The sequence below is a fragment of the Ascidiella aspersa genome, chromosome 3 (genome assembly GCF_963924565.1).
Source record: "Ascidiella aspersa chromosome 3, kaAscAspe10.2, whole genome shotgun sequence".
Taxonomy (NCBI): domain Eukaryota; kingdom Metazoa; phylum Chordata; class Ascidiacea; order Phlebobranchia; family Ascidiidae; genus Ascidiella; species Ascidiella aspersa.
Genome location: NC_139449.1, coordinates 26958120 through 26971799, shown reverse-complemented (window position 1 = coordinate 26971799; position 13680 = coordinate 26958120). Strand labels below are relative to the sequence as shown.

The 13680-nt window shown below is 37.8% G+C and overlaps 2 protein-coding genes across 3 annotated transcripts; one reads left to right on the top strand and one right to left on the bottom strand.

Annotated features, from left to right (window-relative positions):
- Positions 1-219: 219 nt before the first annotated feature.
- Positions 220-8824, top strand: LOC146161247 (uncharacterized). Of its 2 annotated transcripts, XM_083384322.1 has the most exons (8): positions 220-496; positions 1326-1394; positions 1490-1569; positions 1788-2292; positions 3515-3598; positions 4071-4191; positions 4683-4826; positions 7394-8824. In XM_083384322.1, exons 1-8 carry the CDS (start codon positions 345-347, stop codon positions 7511-7513), a joined length of 1275 nt encoding a protein of 424 aa, XP_083240448.1. In that variant the 5' UTR covers positions 220-344; the 3' UTR covers positions 7514-8824. The 2 variants fall into 2 exon arrangements, with proteins under 2 accessions (XP_083240448.1, XP_083240449.1); XM_083384323.1 differs by lacking the exon at positions 1326-1394.
- A 1747-nt stretch (positions 8825-10571) lies between these two features.
- On the bottom strand, positions 10572-11834 carry LOC146161246 (neo-calmodulin-like). Its single transcript, XM_083385796.1, has 2 exons — positions 11444-11834; positions 10572-10932 (listed from the first exon to the last, which is right to left on the bottom strand). The coding sequence occupies exons 1-2, from the start codon at positions 11738-11740 to the stop codon at positions 10756-10758; spliced, it is 474 nt and encodes a 157-aa protein (XP_083241922.1). The 5' UTR covers positions 11741-11834; the 3' UTR covers positions 10572-10755.
- Positions 11835-13680: the final 1846 nt, after the last annotated feature.

The following is a 13680-nucleotide window of genomic DNA, read 5'->3' as shown; positions in this document are numbered from 1 at the left end:
TTCATTCCGACAGTTCATTCTGTTCCTACAGCTTCGTTCATTTCATTCCGACAGTTCATTCCGTTCCGACCATTCATCAAATTAGTTTCGGCCCTATTCATTCCATTCCGACAATTCCGACCATTCCGTAAATTAGTGAGCGTTCCGACCATTCCGACCATTCATCATTCCGTAAATTAGTATTACCCATTCGTACGTTTGTTCAGTGACAAACTGACAGCGGCCACAAGTTCCGGGTAGGACTGAAAAATTAAAACCTTATGTGAAATCACTGAAATTTAAAAACAAATGACCTGAGTATCGACTGCATTATCACAATACCGCTCTCAATTATAATAGATAGAATGAAACTCTTCAAACTCTTATTTGTTCGTATTTTGTCAGTTACGCAATTATACATAACGAAAAAAATGAAAAAAATAAGAAGACTTTCAGTTCATTTAAAGAAAAAGACACAACATGGTGAAGAGCAAAATAGCCACCGGACTGCTGAAAAGTGAGTTATATTTTACAACAAGAAAATGGGAAACTAAGTTATAAAAAGGGAACCAATTTTTTAAATACATGTTATAGTTATAGTTTTTTAGTTAATAATAGCTGTTTTAAACCCCAATCAAAGCTTCAATTTTATTCCACGGATCCATGCTTTGCAAAGATATTATCCAGTCTGCATGCTGTAGTGGGATGGGGTAACACTAATTTATGGAATGATGAATGGTCGGAATAGTCGGAATGCTCACTAATTTACGGAATGGTCGGAATGGAATGAATAGGGCCGAAACTGATTTGATGAATGGTCGGAACGGAATGAACTGTTGGAATGAAATTAATGAAGAACAGAATGAACTGTCGGAATGAAATGAAGCTAACCCAACCCCAACCCCAACAGCTTGGTTCATCTCATTCCGACAGTTCATTCTATTCCGACAGTTCATTCTGTTCCTACAGCTTCGTTCATTTCATTCCAACAGTTCATTCTGCTACTACAGCGCCATTCATTCCATTCCGACAGTTCTGTTCCTACAGCTTCGTTCATTTCATTCTGCTCCTACAGCGTTCCGACCATTCATCATTCATTCCGTAAATTAGTGTTACCTGTGGGATGTGCAGTACATTTCTCAAGGAATTTGTGCACACACCTGAATTGGCATATCACGCACTTCAATATATTAATATATTACAAAAAATTGTACTACGATTTACAACCTAAGGTGTGCACACACCTTTAAATAAATCTTCCATGTGAACCTGTGGTGTAAAAAATTACAGGAAAATTTTTGCCCGCAATTACTGATAAACATTTGTGTAATTTTTTATTATTACAGTGTATCTGTAGAAAAGAGTCCGAAAAAAACATCTTTAAAAAAGAAACTTTTTAGCAAACATCGCCAAAAGTAAGTGTTGTTAGAAATCATTAAAGAATGATTTTAAAAATCAAATTTAATAATAATGTAAACATTTGAAATGACGCAATTTTATTATTATGTAGCAAAGAAGTGTTTTCCACTTCAAATGCGAATCACATCTCCACTGAAAAAGAAACTAGACATATAGCCTCTTCACTGCCAGGTGAGCTTTAATACAGATTGTTGTCAGTTTGATGGCCTGATATGTATATTTAGAGTATAAATTGTATGTAACATACTTTTTACATTTATCTGTAAATTTGGTAACATTATTATGGTTGCTGTTCATTGTTGTACTTTTTTTTTGCTTGTATTAAAAATGCTTGCTTAAAAAAGCTATATCTTGCCTTGTGACTAAGTACTTACTTTTGTTTTGAGCAGAAGCAAACAATGAAAATGTGAGCAATAACAAAGTTTCCTCTGCTGGTGACTCTATACAAAGTAATGGACACTCTGCCAAAGCTGTGGTTTGTGAACCCGTCCAGCCACCATCTCCTAAAATTACCTCAAATTATGTGGAATCTCACATAAAAGAAGACAGCCCTTCTCCTGAATCGCAATGTGCTAATGTGTTCGAGGAACCTCTGCAATCCGATTTGTCGCCACAGTGCACCACAACTAATGGTCCTGGCAGTCAGACTGACAGTGAGACTGACAGTGAGACTATTGGTGATGTGGGTAATCAAGCCATTCCACTTCCAACATCAAGCTCAGATATTCGCGAAAAACTGACAGAATTGCACTTACCACAAACCGATTATCAACAAGCAGCAGGCCCCACATCACCAGATATTTTGTCTCCTACGCTAGCTGCCCTAACGCACAGTGTGCTGCCACTTGGAATTGAACGATATACATTGACAAGAGAATTCAAGAAGCTGGCTTTGTATGTATTGTTTGGCTATTTATTTTTTACATTTAAGTAAAAACATCTATTGTATCCTAATGAACTAAATTGCACATGGCAATAGTTATCAGGGCTATGTTTTATTTGCCCACCTTTGTTAAACTCAGGCCTTCTGGTGACAAGCATTTTTGGCGAAAATTCTTCGGTTTTTGGTCACGCCCCTAAGCTTAAATGATGTGCCCGCCTAAGGAATGTATGAACCTTGCCATGTTTTGGCGATAAACAAGGCTATTAACAATTAAATTAGTCAACAAACGTAACGCTGAAGGCGCAAAATTTTTTGTGACATTAAGTCATTAACAAATACATAAGGGACAAGTGAAGGTACAACCTGGGGCCTGGGGGTGTACATACATGTCTGCTTTTCTTGTTTTAAAAGTGTTACATAGATAGCTGTTTTCAGGCAACTTGTGTGAAAACGTGCTGCTCAAAGCCAGATTGAAAAGCAGGAAAAAATATTATTTGGATAAATTTCCAATTTATATTGCTCGAAATAATGATATTTTTAATAAAATTTAATAAAAATTGTCACAGTCATAGGGTAACATGCCCCATAGTATGCATATTAACATGAATAGATTTTTTTGGATAGATTTTTTCAAAACAAAGAAACATAAACCTAGCAAAACCAGGCTAAAGTTCAATAATTTTTTTGCATTTGTGTAATTAAACGACCAAAAATATACTTCAGGCCTTAGGGGGAGAAGCATAGCCTGGTACATCCTTAATATGCCGATGTGAATGTTATACCTGTACATTTAACAGGAATGGGGAATTTAAGTCAATTTAGAAATACTTGCCAATTCAAAGTAAAACTGACAACATGTAACAATTGTATGATTAAAAGTGTGTACTTTTTTAAATAATAAACAGTCTATATGCCTTACACTGGCTTTTTCTCACTAAACATCGTGCTTCACACTACCTTAACTTTTTTCAAAGTGACACAACAAAATTAATTTCTGCCAATTGTAAAATAGATGTGATTAAATGTGTGTGGAAACAACCACAAGGTGTTTTGTAAATTCAATGTTGGAAAAAAATTTAAAAAAAATTTTTCAAATTTTTATTTTTACTCAAAATTTTTTTGGCACCAATTTCTTTGGTTTTCTGGCTGATTCTTCGGCCGACATAGTCGCCAAGTCGCCAGCATTCTGCCATACTGGTTAAACTGTGATACAAGTTACTTTGTCTCTTTTAGGCAAGGCTGGTATTGGGGACCTTTAACAAAGCTTGAGGCAGAGCAAAAGCTGAATGATACCCCAGATGGTTCATTTCTTGTGAGGTATGATTTTGTTAGGCCACAACTCACAATAACGGTATATCTACTATTTAATAGTTTTACCCTTTTGTTTCTTATGCTATTAATTGCTTTTAAGTGTATGTTAGATGCTACATTTTTGTGTTTGGTTGTATTGACCCAGTGCATGTGCACCACTGCAGCCTTTTGTCACGTTTTCCTTGATTTAATTTCCTGTTTCTTAATTTTGTGTTAACTATAGGGACAGTTCAGATGAAAGGTGTCTCCTTTCCTTGAGTTTCGAAAAAAGACAGCTAATAGTGTTCAATACATTTGTCTAAATCTGAGATAAACAACTATATAATGCGAAAAGCGAAGTTCGAGCTGAGCCCAATGCGATAAACTAGGCCTGGGTGGTTAATTATTTAAGCTTGTGTTTACCGTATAGTGCTCTGCAGCCTTTTGTCACGTTTTCCTTGATTTAATTTCCTGTTTCTTAAATTTGTGTTAACTATAGGGACAGTTCAGATGAAAGGTATCTCCTTTCCTTGAGTTTTCGATCCTTTGGTCGCACTCTGCACACAAGAATAGAACACCTGCATGGAAAGTTCAGCTTCTATGAAAACAATAATGCCTCGGTAAGCCAGGCAAACTATACACATATTTTACCAAGCAAGTGTACAGATCTTAAAGCGACACTTTAATTACTTATATTGACAACTTTTACCTTTGCTTCTATACAATTTGTGACAGTTGAATTTAGATATCTTGTTTCATCTGTACAGTACCCATACCTGATAGTGACTTTTTCTACTGTGTTGTACTAAGATCTAAGATTACTTAAATTACTTTCTTTACATATTATTGTTAATATGCTTCCAATTTTCGCAACCAGATTAGTAATGTAATCTATCTATTCTAGTCTAGTTTAATTTGGATTTAGTAGTTTTTTGTTTGTTTAGAAACCATTTTTCCTGCTTTGAAAAAAGAAATACAACAATGTTTAACAAGCACATAGCACTCCAGGCATAAACTGAAACTGTCATACCTTACTCACTACTAGGCAAACAAGTTACAACCAGTCATACGCTTACACAGTTTAACAACTATTTGCTTTCTCCAATCGCAGGACTACACCTCGGTGGTGGCGCTCATCGACGACTCAGTGAAGGATTCGCAGGATGCCAGCGTGTTCTGTTATTCCCGTTCACGAGACCCCTTCTCTTCAACCTACCCCGTTAAACTGGCCTTTCCAGTGTCGCGCTTGTCCCAGGTGGGTTTGGCTTCTTACCAGTTGTCCGTCTCCCCAAAAAGGTTGGGGGGTTTTGACCCCCCCCCCCCCCCTTTTTTTTCGTAAGTGACATTAATTGTTTTTTGTTCGTTGTTGTCAGGGTTTAACTCACGTCCGAAGCTGCGTGCTTTTTAATGTAATTGGGCCACGCGTCTTAAGCCAATGCGAAACCAAAATCAAACGCAAAACGCCTTTTTCGTTGCTTGTTTGGTCGACCGTAAACGCAGGATACTTTTTCTCTTTCGCCTTTTGTTATTCGTTCGGGTTGGCTGATCAACAAGTGTGTGTTCGACAATTAATAACAATCAATCAAGCGGTCTCTGTAATTCATCGGAACCACTGCCTCTTTGACACACAATACACGAGTCCATTTTAAATACTTTTTGACTATTTTAACTACGTAAGTGCGAAAAATTTTAGCGCTTCGCGCGAATGTTTATTCTACGTCTGTTGTTTTACGTTTTAAAGCTGTCTTTTGAACTAGATCAGCGCTTCTTTACCTTTGCGCCGTGGAAAGCTACCAAGTGCATCGCGGACAAACGGAAAACGTATTAAAAAATATTGGATATATATTTTTTAACATTTTTTTTATTTTAATTTTCGGCAATGTAATAAATTTACAAGAAATGCCGTTATTCCCCCCCTAAAAAATCGCGCTTGCTTCGCACGCCATGTGTGCACTCAGTTAAAAAGCTTAAAAACACTCAACTAGATTAACTATTTAAGTGGCGTTTTTGCAGATGTTGCACTAATCAAATAACATCGGGGAAAAACGATCTTCGTTTAGTATTGCATGTGGCGAAAGACGTGCTTGTAATTGAGCATAGTCCCGTACATGGATCTACCAAAATCAATCACATATATTTCACAATCTTGTTTCGTTTTTCTCCAGAAGTTAACGATTGCACACTAAGCGGCCAGGTTGGAAAGTTTGGCCTGCGCGGGGGATATTATCGGGATTTATCCCCCGCGCAGTAGCACTTTCAGCCGCGGTCACAGCCGCGCATTTTATAGAAAATGTGTTCAGCCGCGCAAATCTGACTCGAGCAAACGCGCAAAACTTCAGCCGCGCAAACTTCTGTATGAAACTTAAGCACAAAAAAAATTGGCGGGCCGCATACTGAAGTTGTATAACATTTTTTAACGCTAGTTTATAAGGCGTATATAATATAATGCATCATATAGAATCACCTGCGAAACGCTGAAAACGCACAGTTCGGCGATTTGGTCACGCATCAGTGGACAACGGTCACGTGTTTAGTGACGTCAAATTAGGCAATATCGAGTAATATTGCATATTAAATGCTATACTATCCAGCACACCAACCAAAAATTGCGCAGTGATTCAAGTATTCTATGAACGCTGTAAGTTTAATATAAATTCGCAATTTACAACTTTCGGTAGCCTGATGGTTTATTTTCAGCCGCGCAAGTTCAAGTCGAAATTTTATTTTCAGCCGCGCATTTTTTCAGCTGCAAAACATCTCCCCCGCGCAATATCCAAAGTTTCCAATCTGGCTAAGCGGTTTTGCAGCTGGCGCTTGGCAGGATTGTCGGCGACGCACGTGTGCGTTTTGCGTCTGAAAGTTTGCTTTTGCTGGACGTTAATTGGCTGTTTCTGATATTACTTATTACGTCATATCTGTTACTATTTTATGACGTCATTAACGTCAGACCAAAAAACGGGGAATTCCCCAAGTTGAAAATTCGGAACCCCCCCTTTTTGGATTTCTGAATACGCCCCTGATTACACTTTACAACGGCTTTTACAAAGAAATGTTGATAATCTGCCTGCCTAATGACATAGCGTGGTGACGAAAGTTGTTTGGTGTTCGTGCTGACATTGACAACTGTTTGATCCCAAAACGTACATTTCCGCGAATACTATGTCTGAAGAAGGCTTGTGCCTCCAGCTATGGTCAAAAAATCGTGCTGAAGCGCGATTTCTACAGACACGTTACTGGCATCGAAAAATCACATTCAGTATTTCCAAGTGTCTACTTGTGTCAACTCAAGTTAAAGCGGTTAAAAAGCGACCTTTTGACCGTTTTCTGGCACAGTATGACATCTGCAAAATTAACGCGGAAATTCCACAAACAAACAAAACGATGCACGAATGGGGAATCCCCAACAATTCGCCGATTAGCGCTTGCAACGGCGATTAAACTTTTAGGACTCTCATTTGCTGCAAAAAAATGGGCTCCTAAAAGCAACTGGACGTGTTTAAGTTTGAGACAATGTAAAATATTTTCAATATCTGATTTTACTTAAACTTGATGTTTAATTAATTAATACTCATCGAGGTCTGCTTAATATTTATTAGTTCCGATACATAACTCATTAAAGCAGGATTGCAGCAACACGTTCAACACATTTTCGTGTTAATCACATCTACCTTGACTTAAACGGGCTGGCCAATAGATCGATACGAAATCAGGACTGACATTACGAGAGTTTGCTAAAAGCCCGTTTTGTTTCTGCCTATAGTTTACCATTTATCGAAAGTAACGATGGCCAGCTTAAACTGATTTGTTGATTTGTTTGTACAGGTTCGGTCGCTCCAGTATCTATGCAGGTTCGTGATTCGACAGTTCACCAGGATCGACCACATCGAAACCCTGCCGCTGCCGAAACCTGTCAAAGGATACCTGAACCAGTCGTATTTTTAGCTTTGTTTTGTTAGAGCGTCTGTTTAAGTTAAAAAAAATGGTCGTTGTTTTAGTTTGCGCTTTGCTTCTTTAGTAAGGTCGAAGTTTGAAAATTTTCACGTCGTGTTTTTCGATTACTTCGTTTACCTACTCGGTTTCATATCTTCTAGTTTGCATTTTATGTGATAGCGGTTAGGGTTATCATGTAAAGCTTTTTAGTGTAACGGTCATGGTTAGCGTCATGCATTACGCCAAATCGAACGTGGCTCTACCCCGGAGCTAAAGTGTGCAACAAGCCTCCTAAAAGTTTTTACTTCTCAATAAATAACCGAGGGAGCTGGGCAACCTAATGAAGCACCTATTACGTAACTCTCAAGCTTTAAAGAGATATCGCACTTGTTTACGGGTGTCCACTACTCTTGGAAACACCCATGTTGTTTGCTACAATGTATTGAAATTAAAGGCTCATTGATTTAAACTATTAGTCGGTATTAAGTAGATCGTATTAGACCCCTGTTTTTCAAATGCTGCATACTTCATGGTTTGGCACGCTTTCAGGTCCACTTGGTTATTTTTTTCCAACTAGTAAGAACTGCCATTTACGTTAGTCCAATTGCCCAAATGCGACTGTTGCGCTTTGTTACCGTAATTTCGACAGCGCAGTATATCACCACAATCTCTTTCGATTTGGTGTTCTCACCGAACGACATATTTTTAGAAATCGACATACATGATTAGCTCCAGCGCAAGCATTTCTTTTTTATTCAAATCGAATTCACAGCCCTATGTTTTCAACTTTTAAACCTTAATATGTTTTTAGTCGTTTTTACTATAGCTGTTCTTTTCGCTAGCCTTTCTTTTAATAGGCTTTTCTTTTTCTATGGTGCCCCAATGCAAAAAAAAAAACTTTTACTCAATGCGCCCGTAACGATTTGACGTGCCTATTTTAGCATCTGTTCCAATCACTTTTTTATTCCTGATGATTTTACCCAATTGTTTTCCTCATATGCCTGGTGGTTGCAAAAAAATTATTACTGTAACCTATAATGGTAACTTATTGCTGGCATCATTGTGCTACGAGTATGTACCCGTGGTGATCATTACTCGAAAATTAGCTCTGATAAACGTAACGATCTCGCCGAAGCCTTATGGTCGCGCATTTGATGCATTGTTGACAACGCATGCGTGTTTATTGTTTGCCATTCTCCGACTATTGTTTCGTTGTTATACTCACTGTGGTATACTTGTGTGATGTCATCATTGTAGACTGCAAACTGATGATTCTTTATTTTAGCTCCGCGTCGCTTTTATCTGCCTTCAATAAATTTTTAAATTTTCTTGAATTTTTCTCTATACGGAGGTCCGATGTGTAAGTTTGTGGGGAAGCGAATAGCATGAATAAAAAGCGAATTTAAACGTTAAATTAAAGTTTAATTTTAGTGCTTTACAACAGAGTCGAACCCGCACCAAAAGTGGCTCATTGCACGATGACAGGTGGTCTACTGTCCAGAAACTTATTAAAGCTAGAAATGTTTATCTTATCTGTTATATAAAACATTTTTTTTCTTTAAAACTGCTTACAGTTTCCTATATAATTATTACCAAGTTTGTAAATAACAACTAAAAATTATCCACGAGATTTCAGAGAAGTCCCAGTCAAGTCTTTATTAGTTCAAGTCATAAGTCAAATCAATAATATAAAAAATATACGATATATTGAAATTGGAAACTCCGAATATAAGCAATTTAATTATTCACTAAAAAAGAGCATGTAGCAATCTAATTGGTTAACGTGAAAACTTTAAAAAATAGCTTAATATAATAATAAAATTTCGAATTAAAACACTTCATTTCAACCCGAGACACTTTACTCAATGCCGTAAGTCCAAGTTATGTCAGTTGTCTGAAAGATCTAAATCAAATCAAGTCTTGATACCAAACTACTTAAGTCAAGTCATTAGAAAACAGTTACTTTAGTGCACTAAGGCCAAGTCATTGAAATACTGGAATCTACAATGAGGAAAAGTTGTAAAATTTAGAGCTTTGTCCCTCAATGTACAATCACCCTCGTATTTGGTAAGCAAACCGTTTATGAGGTCACAATTTGGAAGCACTGTTTAAAAATGGTTCGCTCGAATAAATCACTAATTTTTTATTCACCTAGAGCAGTGGTTCTCAACCACTTTTCTTTCGTAGCCCATTTACGTTGCAAAAAAATTCTGTTGCCCAATAATATTTATGAAAAAAAAATTCAAAATAGGTTTGGAACAAAACACAGTAGAACTTATTTCAAAACACATTATTTATTCAACCGTGGATACTTGCGGCTGAACAATAAATTTACTTTCCTTTTTAATTCCTCCCCAAGCCATTAATTCTGTAAAATTAAATATACACAAATAAAACTAAATCTAGCTTTTTTAAATTGGTCTGTGGCCCACCCCAAGTGTTCTTATGGCCCACCAGTGAGCCATGGCCCACTGGTTGAGAACCGACCTAGAGCAGTGGAATTCTCGGCGGCACACCTACAATCATATACTAAAAACGAAGATAAACATATGGGCGCAGCCCAGGACGATTATATTTCGAAAATATTAAAGGCTTCTAATGAGACCCTTAACTTCGTCCGCTGTCACCCAGATATAAACTCTATTATGGGGCTCTGCAATCCAGCATGAAAATAAAAAGCCAGAGATGACGTCAATAAGGTACGTTAAAACTGGACGTCACAAATCTACATATGAACGTGACGTCAGAAGTAACCTTAAAAACACCAACCACTGCGTTTGCAAAGATGTTATCGATTCACGTAAAGTTGTCAAAACTTTTATTTTCGGTTGTTCGATAATACACGCGCCGCTTTTAGGCTGAAACTATGATATTTTACCATAAGTTCAGACAAGGCATGATATACTAATGATCATATTTGTTCTATTGCTTTTTACTATCGCGAGTTTAAATAAGTAGGTTGTGCTTCTGCAAATAAAAATAAATCTAAGCATATTCGCACGAAATTTGTTCGCCGTTTATTGCGTTGTTCGCGATTGAATTGGCAGAGAAACGTAATAAGTTTACATGCTGCTAAAAGAAGGTAGAAAAACAAAACTCTTAGGAAAATTGATAGAAGAAAATGAAACGGAAATTTGTGCCAAACGCAGGCCAGGGTAAATACCGCCGGTCGAGTAAAAAAAAACAATTACAGCGCATTTAGCAATGAGCTGTACCACATCACTTTACGTATTTCGTGAAACCGCCACACCCGATCATTGGGCGCAAATCGCAATCACGAACTCCTGAAAGTCGATCACGCCGTCGTGATTGAGATCGGCGTCGGCCATCATCTCGTCCAGTTCGTCATCGCGCGCGTCACGTGACCAAATGTGCAGCATCTTGCGCAGATCTTGCTTGGTGATGAAGCCGTTGCCATGGGGGTCGAATTTCTGCTCGAATATAGCAGTTTCGTAATTTTAAACGCTTGTGTGCGATTAAAAAATCGAATATCGCACAATATAGGATTTACCTAATTTTGTGACATTGGTATTGCTTTAAAATTTTGTTTAATATCGAAAATAGAACGACTGACTGTGTTGATAAGTTGTCAATTAAATTGGCATGGGGTTTCAAAAAGCGATAAAACAATACAAAAAAATAAAAAAGGCGCAACTTAAATCATTGATTTTTCAAAAACCTAACAAAGACTTCGCCTCAGATCAATGCTGTTTTGAATTGGATCGATCACTTGACTTAAACAAAATAGATCGTTCTACATAAATTTAGTAATTTCTGCTGTTTGGAATTTACCGTTTGCTGCACCTGTCCTGACTTGCAATTAAGCTGTGCAAATCATGAGTTGAACTGGGATTTCAATTGCAAGTTGTTTGAAACGACTTGATTTGGACCTAAACCTTGGACCTAAAAGTAGCTTTAAGTTCGCATCACTACCCATCCCACCTGGTAGGCCGCCCTCAGGTCGTCAAGGGTGAAGTCGCCCGGACATATTAGCTTCACCAAGGCAGCAAAGCAGTCGGGATCGAGTGCTTTACCGTTGTCGCCGCCCTTCAAGCCTGAAGTGAACTCATCGAGCTCCTTCTGCCTGATTGGCATGCCGAGTCGCTGGAATATGGCCTTGAGTTCCTTGTTTTCAAGCGATCCCTTCTCATCGCTGTCGAAGAGCTCGAACATCCCCTGCACGTCCTTCTTCTTCATCACAACCTTGTAGGAAGGAGGGTCTTCCTCTGTCCTTGTCATCGTTTTTTTTCTGGTTACAGCGAGATTTTAAAGGAATCAATTTTTTTGAAATGACTGTAAAAATCCTATAACATAAATCTTTGTTTGCATTTAAAAAAATGCTGGCTATAAAAGTCATAAATCTTCAGCAGTTAAAAAAATTATTAGAACAAAAAACAGAATATTTTTCTATATAAACAACTCCTATATTTCGACAATCACTTAACCTAGATTTCTTTATTTTTTCTCTTTAAGGCAGTGGTTCCCAACCTTGTTGCTGTTGCGACCCTCGTGCCAGGTTGCAAGAATTAGTACGCGACCCCTATTTCTTCTACCTTTGTTGTATATAAGGGTAAAGTTGGCTCAAAAACAAGACTGGTTCACTAAAGCAACTGTCGTTAGCATAATTTTTGGACTGGCACATTATTTTACTCTTATCAATTCGTTTCTTGTTAAGTTTTCGTTCGACAAATAGCCGTGGGGGGTCGCGACCCCCAGATGGGAAACCACTGCATTAAGGTATAAAAAAATCAACCAAATAATTAATAAGCTGACTCTGATTAATGCGGTAGGCTATTATATTAACTAACAGTTTTGTCACAACCCAATGCAAATAACATTTTAAACAATATAACAAAAGTTCATTGATTTTGGTCGTGAATAAAACAAAGAATTAAAGGTTACCTAGGCCTTTCGCTCCGAAATAATTAAATAGCTACACCTTAAAACCCAACTGAGTAAGCGGCCATCCCAGTACACTTTGACTATTTTCGTGAACCCCCGATTGGGTCGCGAACCCATGGCTGAAAACCACTGACTTGAACGTTTCTTTTACGCGTTTCATCGGGCGTGGCAAACTAAAACAAATATCCACGCTGGTGTTTCTTAACTCTTTATACCTCAGGGCGCACCTGTAAATCTTTTGGATATACCGGTCTTTCTCTTTGCTTACAAATTTGTATTACATAGGCATCATAGCGGAATTTATTCAGTGTAATGTGAAATCTATCAGTTAGCCAAGCCAAAATTGAAAGTGCAAAATTACAAAAAAATATATGTTTTATATTTTAGAACATTTTTTTCCATTTTCCTCCAGCGCATTTGGTAGCCCTCTAGACGTATCGGTTATTAAGCGCTGCACAACGCAAAAAATATTTTTATGTGTTTAGCTGGACTCACTGCGTCCGAGCAAAAAAGGTGTAACGTACACTGACCGATTCAAAATATAGGATGTCTTTTTTTCGTGTCTTTTAGATTTAAAGGCCCGTTTCGCATCATGCGACACCAGGTGCGGAAAGCTTTGTCGCCTTTGAGGTGAGTTTGGCGTGGCCCGTAGAACACGAAATGGGACAAGCGACGGCACTACAATTTTGCCAGGAGTTGACTTAGCTTTGCAAATATTCATTTATTAAGATACTATCTATGTATTTTAAAGTGTTACTTCCTGTCCTTCTATTTAGCTGCGTGCTTGTTAAACGAACGTAACCAGGCAAATGTAGCAAAGCGTGAAGCGGTCTTCGGCTTCGTCGAATGAAACAAATTCTTGTATTGTCACACGATGTAGGACCTTAAAAACGAACTGCGTGTCGCTAATTTGGTGTCAGGTTTGCTCGATTGGCTCCATTGTGCTTACGAGCAAACCCCTAATCGAAGATCTGGTAGCACCGTTATTCACTGAAAACACACAATAAGATCTACAACGCAGCAATATCTAAATCAAATCTATAATAGCCTAGTGGAAAGACGAACGAGATAATACAGCCATATACGCAGTAATAATCACGAAAATATAACATTTAAAATCGTCTAAGACCTTAACCTGTCGTAATAGGTCCTAAATTTATTGCAATAATTAGCTAAATAGTCTAAATAACGCCTAAACTATAGGCAGATGGTTAATGAAGATTTGTGCTACCAGTCTGACATCGTCCATTATGGTGTCGACGTTCGTGCACCCTAGT